Genomic DNA, 12,019 nt, shown 5'->3' with positions numbered 1-12,019 from the left:
ACAAAGCCACAACTATCAGAACTCTAACACGACGCGCACAACTAGTATGTGACTCGACAGACAGCTTATCCGACGAGAACAAATACCTTCACCGTGTTTTTACGAAGAACAACTACAACAACGACTTTATCCGACGAAACACTCACCGACCCACTACCACTACCGAAACAAACGACACCGCAACCCCTACGACTACAGCAACCATACCGTACATAAAAGGCATGTCTGAAAACATCTCGCGCATCTTACTACCCTTCAATATCCGCGTCGCCCACAAACCCATCACCACACTACGTCAGTTACTAACCAACGTTAAAGACAAAGACGAACCGAGGAACAGACAGGGAACGATTTATAAGATCAATTGTTCCGACTGCCAAGCCTCCTACATCGGTGAGACTGGCAGAAACCTCACAACAAGACTGACTGAACACAGACGGGCGACGAGGAAAGGTGATGTCAGCAATCACATTGCTGAACACCATCGACTTACCAACCACAACATTGACTGGGACTCTGCGCAATGCCTAACCTACAGCACTGACTATCTTCAACGACTGACTCTGGAAAGCTGGTTTACTAACTTAGAACAGACTCCCCTAAACAGATGTCAACAACTACCCGCTCCATACAAACGACTCATTCACGACATAAACATCACAAACGACCCAAAAAGAACGACCTAACTTTACCGACAGATCGAAACAGACCAATCACGACCGACTTACGTCACTTGAGTCCTACAGCCAATAACATCACGGCAAAACCAACCGATCATTTCACACGAACTAGAATAAGAACATTCTACTGACAACAATCATTCACTTGACTCTGATGATGACTTCCGCACAGGTTGTCGAAACGTCAGTCACTACCACCGACAACAGTCCTTCTCAGGACTACACTCAACCGGACGATCAGACTACACCTTCACAAAAATCTCTTATTCAGTGGTTATACATATAACACGAGCAGACATTTTTCTCATTGACGTACGTCCCTTTATTTCACGGGTACCTCTGCCCCCTTCACGAAAAAGGCTGCCAAAAATTTTAACCTCGAAAAGAAGTCTTTATTGGGAAGCTAAAACCCTCTACTAGCTTCGTCCTTGTGGTGCACCTAGATAACGTACAGTACAGATGAGCATCGACGTTGCATTTAAGGAAGAATTCTTAGAAGTCTTTTGGCGGGAATGGTTTGTATGGCTCATTTGAAACTCTCTTTATCATACCTTTTAGATGTAACGAGAAATGACCATCTCAAGTAAGGGAGTAGGGAAGAATGTCAACCAAGGAAGGAACAAAAAATCGGAGGTTGAATTTTGTTTCCGTTTGTCTGTTTCAGTTTGTTTTCCGAAAGTCTGATAAAGTATGAAGGCGGGTAACGTTTTTAATGGCTCAATTCTTGGTCTTAATTTTTATTTCATTCTTTCGCAGGTTTCTTGGACCACCCGATCAGCACGAGACCAGAGACAATTATCAATCTTCGAAAGAAGCTAAATTGGATCGACCCCTAATTCAGAGAATAAAGTGAAAAATTGGGGTTTGGTCCTCCCACCATCCCCCAACAAACCTGCCTCCATTAGACAGTTTACAACAGGTATCTATCTACTCTGGAAAATTAACCAAAAGAGGCTCCCTTCCGACACCCGTCAATTTTAGTCAGTACGCTGTAGTATACATCTTTGAAAACAGTCAACTTATATTACAGTACAGTATTACAATACAATCTTTTATTATACATGTATGTAACAAGAGTAATATTACTATCTTCCTCTTACAATCGTAGAATACAGTAATATTACAATCATTTTAGACAGTTTTAATCCCCCACCCACCCTACAAACAACTTTCTTAAAACTTTCTTATAGTTATCTACCTTGTGGTACTAACATTTATAACAACACACATGCGTCTAGCGACCCCCGATTTTTCGTCAGTTCATCCTTCCTTTCCACGCTGATACTTTCTTGGACGTTTTATTTCTTCTTTCTCTTTCAATCTGAAGGAAATTGTACAACACAAAAATAATTTATCAATTTTTCCGTCGTATGTAACTGGCAATAAATCAGTAACAATCTGTCACTGACACCCAGTCAAGTGTACTATTTAAGATTAATTAACAACACGGTAAATAAAAAAAGAAATGAAAACGAGACTTTAGAGCATTTAATATTTCTTCTAAAGAAATAGCAACGATTTCTGTTTTGAACATTTAACAATAATATCAATTGTTCTTACCATTTTCTTCTCTCTGATCGTCATTTTCAACTTGAGGTCTTTGCTTTACCTGAAAGAAGAAAAGTAAGCAACGATAATGACAAAAATTAATAATTTTACAACAGCGGCAACCGGAGTAAAAAAAAATTAATATTTACTTCAACTATACCCACTTTGCTTGCACCATGAAATAGGGATCTGCGCAAACCACGACAGCGATAGCAGCGATAACGTGGTGAAACAAAATATTTATTTTGCAGAATAATAGCTAAGCAGGTGCGATGAGCAACTTTGTACATTTCCTAGTTGTCCTCTGCAAAACAACGACGATAAATCCAAGAACCCCGACGGCAATTAGTAACGTCATCCTGGAAGCCGACGACACCTTCGCATAAAAGCTGAAGTGGAAATCGAAAGTCATTCAAGACGATAAAAACTGCGAGCCACTCGCTAAATTCTTAACTTGTAATCACGGCAATCTGGCAAACTAGGAAAACGGAAATCTGTTTAAAGTAAATTTCGACAATGCTCCGCCTTCCTTAGTAAGGTTGATGTAAGTTGCAACCACAAACATTTATCTTGGAAATAGGAAACGTAAAGATGACTCCTCTTAGTCTACATTAAAATATAATTTCACTTAAATCTCAATAACAGTAAACAAAGCCATACTTGGCCTTCCTTCCTTGCTTAGGGTTAGCTTAAGGGTTAGGTTCTTTAGACGTAAGAGTGATCTTGAGCCCATTTCCTTCTCCTACGCTTCTTTTCAAAATCTGAAATTTAGCGGAGAATAGAAGAATGTCATTGAGCAATAAGTTTTTTAATCTTTCGAATCTCAAATGTATGGGAGAAATATCGAACTACTATGCGTTGTTTATGAAAACTGGAGACCACTATAGTATAGGAATGAAACACCCACTTTTTAATAACATGGATTCAACAACAAGACGAATTCCACTCATCAATCGAAGGAATGACAAAATAACAACCAAGTCAGTGCCTCTTTAGCTTTCACCTTAACATTCATCAAAAATTTATATCTCATTTACATGTATTTCGCGGAGAGCGAGCTTTTAACATTCCAGAGCTTTGGACAAAAGAAAAGTAAAATTTTGGTCCTCTAGTTATTCAGCCTGGATGATGTCTATTAAAAAAACAACAATTCAATTTCAAAGGATGATTATCAATTATTCTCTTTGAGTAACTATACAACATGACTACAATTAAACAAGCGGACGGCGTCGAATTCATCATGCATGTTAAAGTACTCTTGGAGTACTTTTGCAAGCAGTACTTACCTGTTGCTGAATGATAAGGAGATCAGCTAGCGACTTTCAATCTCATATCGATTATAATCAGGCACAATTCGTCTCCTTAAGCAATTCCCTGTTTACCTGAAAGACATCACAACAAAGAGATTAATTTCAACATATGTTCAAATAGCAGGGCGAGGAAGTATTGTAAGTCTCATGACTTCAATTTGCTGCACTCGGAAATTGAAATGAAATAGCAGCACTGATTTCCAGATCACTGCTCCGAGCCCGTCAAGCACGTTTGAACATCACAAATTTTTTCCATGGCTTTAGTGGCATCGACTTAGTGATACCTCCTAGCTTTACCTAGCGGGTGTCTTTATGAATCCATGGTGAGAACACCCAGACAGTGAGATTACTATCACTTGAACAAAGAGAGTTTTAGCTGATGTTACTTTCCTTTACAAAGCACTGAATGGCAAGATTATATATAATGTTGATATTCAACCTTATGCTGATTTATATTCAGAACATGACCAGTACTTCCTTAGACAAAGCAGTGATTTAACTCTGAAAAATAAATATGCTAAAATACTCATTTTTTTCATAGAATTGTAAATACAGTAGATGGAATTGAATGCCTATGGACACTTGCTTTGAATCTAAACAAATAACATTTTGGTTGAAAGCCAGAAATTTATTATTGTTATAGTCTTATTAAAGGGTGGAATGAGGTGGTGATTGAATTTTTTAATGAACTTTTTGGCAGTCTGTTTCTACTTTGAGTCAAGGACTCCTTTACAGATCTTCCATATGTTATTTTTATCATTTATTTTAATCTTTATTTTTTTCTACTTTCTTTACTTCTTTTTACCTTTTTTTTTTACTTTTTTTTACTTATTCTATTAAATCGTAATAGATAAATAAAAAAACAAAAACACACTTTACAGGAAATAAATATCTTTCTTCCAGTTGTTATTGTTATATTTTGTTTACTTTTTTGAAAATTTCGGAAGTACCCACACTGCCTACAGAACCTCCAAGAATCTCTACCTATGTTGTCCAACGCTCTTTTTCATACTCTTTTTTTTTGTGTGAAACAAAATGCCTGTCCTTATTCAAGGAGTAATTATCACCATTTAAAAAAATTTGGAATCAGTTGAACGTAAAAATTTGTGTATTAGTTCCAGCTAGCTAGCTTAGTCCAACACTGAAAATGAGCTGCTTTATGGTGTCAGTATAAAGTCAGCTAGTCATACATCCCAGGCAGAAGCTGGTCTGTCATTTAAACTTACCCTCAAATATCAGTAGTCCCTTTAATAATCAGAGTCATCCACAAAGTTAGTCAGTCAGCCAGTCAGTCAGTCAGCCAATCAGCCAGTAACTGAGCCACAGAGTCAGTGCATCCATTCAATAATTAAGAAAGCCAGTCGGCCACCCTGCCAGTCAGTCCTATAGTTAGTGAGTCAGTCAGCCAGTACATATATGTCAATTATTCAACCAGTAAGTCAATCATGCTGTTAGTAAGTGATCCAATCAGTGTTACTTTTGTAACACGTTCTACTTTTTGTTTGTTTACACAACTATTGCTCATTTAAAGTTTTATTCATTTTGAAGTTTTTATTATTTATGCTGTGATCGTTTGGAATCAAGTTTCATTATTTAACCTTTGGAATTGACACAATCAGCCCCTCCACATTTTAATCAGTTAGTTGCATATCTACGTTTTCCTCTTGCTATCTTATTCTATCCCTATCTAAAGTTTGTAAAAAGCATAGTCATTCCTTTTGAAAAAAAATAATAACATTTCTGTGGCAACAGCAGTATATGTCACGCCTCTTCAGTGAGGAAAACTGTCTTTCCTCGATAACAAGAATTCCCCTGATATAAAATTTGTAGTATGTACTGAATAAACTTGGGTTAATTGTACCTTGCTGCTGTACAGATGTTTTTTGGGAAATAAATTTTAAATTCTTTTTGCCATTTGGAGAGAAGGTTCTATTCAAACTGGGCTGTGTAAAGATGGTTCTGATAAACATGTTTTTGTCAGTAAACAGATGGTTTTTCATTTCATGATATTAAGACTGGTTTTTCACCTTTAAATTCCCTAAAAATGCTGACTTGCATATAGAATTGCCAATTACAGAGGGTAAACTATGGTTCACATGTTTCTTAATAATAATAGGTATATATATTTCATACATTGGTTTTCAAATTTCAAAGTTTTCTAAAAACATGTGTATATAATTATATACACACTGGTTTTCAAAAAAATGCAGTTTGAAAATATGTACCGGCATAAAACATAATTTATACACCTTTTGCCATTCAAGAGGTGTTGGAGATGTTATTAAGACTCAACCAGATTTTGGAACAAGTTTAAAGAAAAAGAAATCTCAACAGATTGGAATTTAGAAATGTTTGACTCTTCTAGATGTATGATCTGAGCTTTATAATTTTGTTTTTATAGCAACTTACTAAGTTCCAGACCTGACATAACAGGATATGGATTTTCTAGCCAACCTTGCATTTTTATATTGGATGATCATTACCTCCATTGCAAGATCTGACATGTATTTCAAAGCTTTTGGTCAACTTGAATTAAAATTTACTGAGTTTCAATTAAAATAACTGAAACAATTCATTAGGTTAGATAAGACAAGAAAAGAGTGTGTTGTCTAGGGAACAGTATATTGTAACAACAGTGAGTGTGTGGCATTCTGAACCTATATTATGACCAATTTCAGTAGTATCTGTTGCATATTGATAGAGAAAGTTCTCTTTTCATTCCTCATTTAAAATCAGGTAGAGTAAATGACACCATCAGTTGTCCAATTTGCATATTTTAGTGATATAGTTTAAAACTTACATACACGTAAATATCTTTGGAACTGACCTTGGGATTTTGAAATGGGAAACATTGATTTCAAGTTTCCATGTAAGTCTCTATGGTACATTAGGGATGAAAATTTTCTCAAAACAGCACCACCCAGGTGTCAAACTTATTAACTTGGTCCTATATTAAAAGAAGGCAGTAGCTAGCTGTAGCAACAAGGCACTATTAATTGATTTGGAGAAACTAAATTACAGCTTACCTCAATGCAGTGTGTGCAGCACATGGACTATGTGAGTGAACTTTAAGAGTCATTTCCTCCTCTTCTACATTGTACACCCATCGTAGACACAATGTCTTTTGCATATTCCTCCAATCTTTCACCACCATGTTGAATTCAATAAGTTGTTCTCAGTTTCTGTCATTCATCACAAAACAGGGACCAGACAGAGGGAGTGGACAAGGCAAGGACTGTGGACAATATTCATTTTCATGTGATGTCACCAGACTAGCATTCACTGGCAGGTTTCTTTTCATCAGCCATAAGCAGTGTTTCATTGTTACCTAAAAAATGTTTGGGACAAGGTTTGTTTGTCAACAAAAATCTTCAGCCACCTAGAAACCAAGTACTGTTAGTAATGATTTGATTTAGCGCTGGGGTCCTTATTTGCTTGAGGTACCTCAAGGGATGATGCTTATTCCAAACAGGGCACTTGTTACTGACAGGGCACTTATTTCTTTTTTTGATAAACAGCAGAACAGAACATGCTTTAAACAAAGCTTAGATGTGTATTTAAAAAGGAACAATATCAGAAACTATAAAATAATTCAAGTAACAAATGTACAGATATTATATTTGAATGATAAAGGTAGGGAATATGTACTCCAGTCTTCCTATCACTGAAACAGAATAGAGAGGCTTATTGTATGTAAGGAGGGGCACTTATTTACCAATTGAAAACAAATTTGAATAGTTGCTTTCTAAAGAGGGGGCACTTACTGGAATGAAGGCACCATTGAAAAGCAAATCCACACTGACTTTGAGACTGATGCTTAACCAGATTTCCTTATTTCTGTATTCAAGAACCTTTCTGAGATAATTTTCCCCACTCTTTTTAGAGCATCCAATCATCAAATTGTAGACACAAAACAAGGTTGTAACGTTATTGCCACGCAATCGCTTGTTGTCATGTCACTCGAGTTAGCCAATCAAGTTAGTCTTACCTCGTGCAAGGACTGGCTTGCTCTGTAAGTTGTTCGTTCTGTTAAACGATTCCAACTACCTTGTGATAGTTTATTTGACTGGAATCCCAACAAAGGTCACCTTCAGCCTCACTCTGAATCAAAGGCTTGGCAACTGTAAAACAACAGATTTCCTTTGAGACTACGGCTTTGTTTTTGATTGGTATGAGGTTATACGGAAACCTTTCCTGGATGTACTTAGAAAGTCCTCGAAATTAAAAAAACTTTCTGCCTTAAATAAAAGACTGAGGTAGAGACTGTCACGGTGCTGCGAGCTCAGCTCCTTTGGTGGAGAGAAGTATTCAGACATCGCTTGAAACATTAAAAACTGTGCCCATAGAATAACAGAATATAACGGAAATATTGCAGGCTTGCTTGCTTCGCAACGAAAGGTAATAGGAAGCAGAGATAAAATGATTCATTATGCCCGTAGAGCAGTGCTCACCTTAGTATTCGACATGATACGACTGTCTCACCTTGTCTTCATTTTAGAGTTTTCCAGCCGCTTTTATGTCACATTCTCCATGTAAGCACCAACGAACAGCAGACTGATAACATGCACGGGAAGGAGAGAGATCTCTAAACTGCCATTTCTGCTCCTGCTGTGGTATCAGAATAGGCAGTTCATTCCGTATTCACCTTAAAATGGCCGCCATATTGTGTTTACGTTCTGGATGCAAGTGTTGTTCGTTTGTGACGCAAATTACGTCATGCCCACGCGCATAGACACGCACACACGCGTGTATAACTGTCCGCAAGTTGAAAGCCTTCGATTCTGGGAGGCAGTCTGTGAATGCATGTGCCAAATGTTACATAGTTGTAGAGTGTTGCACTAAAAAAGCAATGAGGTATAAAATACAGATGGGTTTATGAACAGCTCCTGTCGATGCCAAAATTGCGACAAAAGGACTTGGTTAGAACAGAATTTGTGCACAGGTCAATTGACAGGCCGCTGATAGGGAAGGAAATCAGTAGAATGGGTACGTGAGTTAAATAGGCACCAAATGTATCTTTAAACAAATTTCGCCGGTTCATACGCTTTGCGTACTTGGTGCAAAAGATAAGGTCTATAAAGTTCGAACCCTGGCCACATCAAACTTTTCTTGTCTTTCGTCTTTTCTTTTCCTCTCTTTTTTTCCTTTTTTTTTTCCTTTCAATTTACATTCTTCTTCAAAGGATATGTTAGATATGTTCAGGCTAAAACGCACATGTAACCACATTTGACGATATCGATGTATCTTTTACGTTCAAATCGAACAACAAGACGAAATCCAGAAGCGAGATCCTGAACACTGAAACATCGAACTAAACCCGACAAAGGGGAAGGTTAACGGAGTTACACGACACCAGAAGATTATTCTTAGTTTTATTTTTGAATGGGTTCGCTTTAAGAGACCGTTCAGGACAGATGGAAGAAAATACAGACAGGCCGTTGGGACTGCTGAGACTCAGTGAATAAGTGTGAGCGCAGCCGCTTAATAAGGGTGACCGCTTTTTTACAGCAAATGGCGCAAAGAATTTCGGGACTTCGAAAACTGACCGCTTAGCCTTACAGGGTTACTGCTTAATACGATGCCGCTTAATCAGTGTTAATATAGGCTCAACGAGAACATAGACGTGGTTAAAGCGTTAGTTTGTTCCAGATTTACTTATGATGAGCTTACTGCAGTTACCTTATAGATTCAAGTGTTTGCATTGTGATTAGATAAAAAAATTATCTTGAGAGTAAAAAAGAAGTGGACACGTGTTAATGTCGTTGTCTCATAAAGAACATGAATTCTCACATGACACAAAGACTTCGCTTTGTGCAAAACGAGCTACCGGTCAATGATTACAGTTCTGCTCAATGTTTGGTTCAAGCCTCGACTACTATCACATTTTGAAACGCTATCTTTGAATTGTTCCCACCAGTGCATTAGGCTGACCTTGGTGATGTAGCAGTTTGCATACTGTTCAGCAATATCACTCGCTGACAAGACCCTGCTCCAAAGGTTAACTTCTGTCACCCCACCCGGTCCAAAACTATTTTTGCTTTGGAAGCCCCCTCCAACTCTATCTTGTTGTTGTCCGATAACAACTGTTCCGCCGACTGGAATCTGGTGATTTTCCTTCACCGGCCTGTTCCATTGCTCCGGAGTTGTCCATCCAGATAAAGCTGCCAGGGGCCTTTTGTGCTTTTCCAGGTAACACAGATGCGATAACACATTGTGTCACTCATCTTAGCTCTGGTGTCTACGTCACTTGGAAAATGATCATAGACAAATGTACGTTAAAAATTCTCATATCTTCCAAAGACTTAAGACTGTTTTCACGGAAATGGTCATAAGCCATGCGTTTTTGTTCATGAAAGGCGGCAAGATAAATAAATGGGGACCGAGTGTCATATAAAAAAACTACTTTGGTAGTAAAAACTACTTTGGTGGTAAACTACTTTGGTACTTACTCGAGCCGCACTGAGGAATGTTGGCCCTCGCTGCACTCGGTCCGTACTGCCACGACCTCAGGTCGATATTCTCCAGTACGACCCTCTCGCTCGGTAAGTAAAAAGTTAGTATTTTCCCTTCCCTTCATAGTTCCACATAAATTGCTTCAATACAAAGCCAATCGCCTCAAAAAACCTCTAATAATGTTCAGCGGAGCGCCGGTATTTTCTCAACACGTTCTTGTTTTGTTTCACACATCACTTACCTCGCATCCACAATGATCTTAATTTTCGAGCTCCATCTTGGATTATTCAACCGAACAGAAATACCATTTCTATGAGTACTAGAAGCTTCTGCGTAGCTGTAGAGGCACTGGTCACTCTCTGTATTTGTATCCTTCCTTTGAACAAAAAAGCTCAAAGTAAATTTCGAGAGATTTGAAGAAATAACGTTTTCCTTCTTGGCGTAACTTTTGGTGGAAAGCTGTTCAAAAGTTATCCGATAAACTGTGAAAAAAAAAATTGAATATTGAGGTGACCAGAAATCCTGGTTACCTCAAGGTTTTTTTTTCAACCGTTGACATAATTGATAATACAAGAAACTAGATTTAAAACAATTCACAAGCAAATATCAGTAAATCTTTATGATTTAACGTGGTCTGTATTCTTATCAACAACGATATTCGTCATCACAGTGGTCAAAATGTAGTGTGCGACTTGTGCGTCTGCAACAAAGTTAACTTTGACCACTGTGATGACGAATATCGTTGTCGATAAGAGTAAAAGGACCGCGTTAAATGCGACGAAATGCGAGATACCAAAATCCTCAACTTGTTGCGCAACATCAGTATCATTGCAATGCAAGTTTTGGGTCGATGTTTCGCGTTTTTTACCTTGCATCTTGTCGCGGGACAAAATTTTTTTTTTTTTGCATATAATTTTAAAAATAGACTGAGTTGTTTTTAAGAAGCACCTGCTAAGTCTGATTGCGAAAAGCGTATCTATTGCAAAAAACACCAAAACCTGTTGCTAAAATTTAGGCATTCCTACATCGGATTATAAATCTGTTTCACGTCTCTACAAACCTGTTGAACAAGGCAGGCCTTTAATCACTTCACAATGTGTCCCGTAAAATCCCGGCGTACAGCTACAGTTATATCCGTTGACTCCTGTGCAAGTTTCACTGTTTTTGCAGGGATGGCTGTCACAAGTAACTTTTAGGGAGTTTAAGATTGCGTTAAGAATTGTCAGTAATGTTCTGTTATACTTTCTACGCAATTAACGGCGGTTAACATGAAGAGACTTCAGAAATCATTGGACACTTATATTAAAGACGTGGGACTGATTTGACTGATATGACGATGGGCAGTCATTTTGCCGCTGTACCAGCCACGTATACAACGGTCGTTTCTCCAAATATGCATATACAATCTGAATTTTTTAATTTGTTAACTTAAAAAAAATATGTAATGTTCTTGAGATATTTTTCAAATTAAAAGTTAGCCATACACGTATACATAATTATTTATCATGACCCGTTCGGCCCCGCTCGCGTAATCTCATAGGAAAACTTAGTGAAAGTTGACGCGTGCAGGGCCGAGTGGGTTGACTTGAGCCAGTCTGGAAAAGGCCGTTCGGCCCTGCTGCCCTCGCGTTGCTTTCTTCTAAAACCTTAAAGGATAACAGAAATGAGAAAAAAGTCGCATTCTTCAAGGATTTGGGAGTCTCTTGCTCTGACTTGAAAAATTAAAAGAAAAGTTTTATTCGAAGATTTTTAATGTGTGTTCGTGTGGCTGCATGTGCCGGTCTATTGCATCCTATTTATGTGCAAATTATCAACACTTTGTGGTCATATGATAAAATGCTGATTGACTGAGTTTGGTCGAGCCGGATGGGAAAATATTTGGCTCTCGGTCATGCGGCACGGACAAATCGACTTCGCTGCGCTCGGTCCGTACATCATGACCTCGATCCAAATCCTTTCCCGTCCAACCCTCCCATCAGTCAATAACTACATAATATTTATAGTCTTGAACTTTTTCCATTCCTGTCA

General features: G+C 38.0%; 1 protein-coding gene across 1 annotated transcript; it reads right to left on the bottom strand.

Annotated features, from left to right (window-relative positions):
* Window positions 1-1,710: 1,710 nt before the first annotated feature.
* On the bottom strand, window positions 1,711-10,866 carry LOC111346753 (pentraxin-related protein PTX3-like). The gene is made up of 10 exons (XM_088757943.1): window positions 10,860-10,866; window positions 10,233-10,473; window positions 9,470-9,755; window positions 8,021-8,376; window positions 7,527-7,659; window positions 6,565-6,866; window positions 3,515-3,610; window positions 2,889-2,989; window positions 2,241-2,289; window positions 1,711-2,001 (listed from the first exon to the last, which is right to left on the bottom strand). The coding sequence occupies exons 1-4, from the start codon at window positions 10,864-10,866 to the stop codon at window positions 8,248-8,250; spliced, it is 663 nt and encodes a 220-aa protein (XP_088614069.1). The 3' UTR covers window positions 1,711-2,001; window positions 2,241-2,289; window positions 2,889-2,989; window positions 3,515-3,610; window positions 6,565-6,866; window positions 7,527-7,659; window positions 8,021-8,247.
* Between the last annotated feature and the right edge of the window lie 1,153 nt (window positions 10,867-12,019).

Source organism: Stylophora pistillata, chromosome 4 (genome assembly GCF_964205215.1).
Source record: "Stylophora pistillata chromosome 4, jaStyPist1.2, whole genome shotgun sequence".
Taxonomy (NCBI): Eukaryota; Metazoa; Cnidaria; class Anthozoa; order Scleractinia; family Pocilloporidae; genus Stylophora; species Stylophora pistillata.
This window is presented reverse-complemented; position numbering and strand designations above follow the sequence as displayed.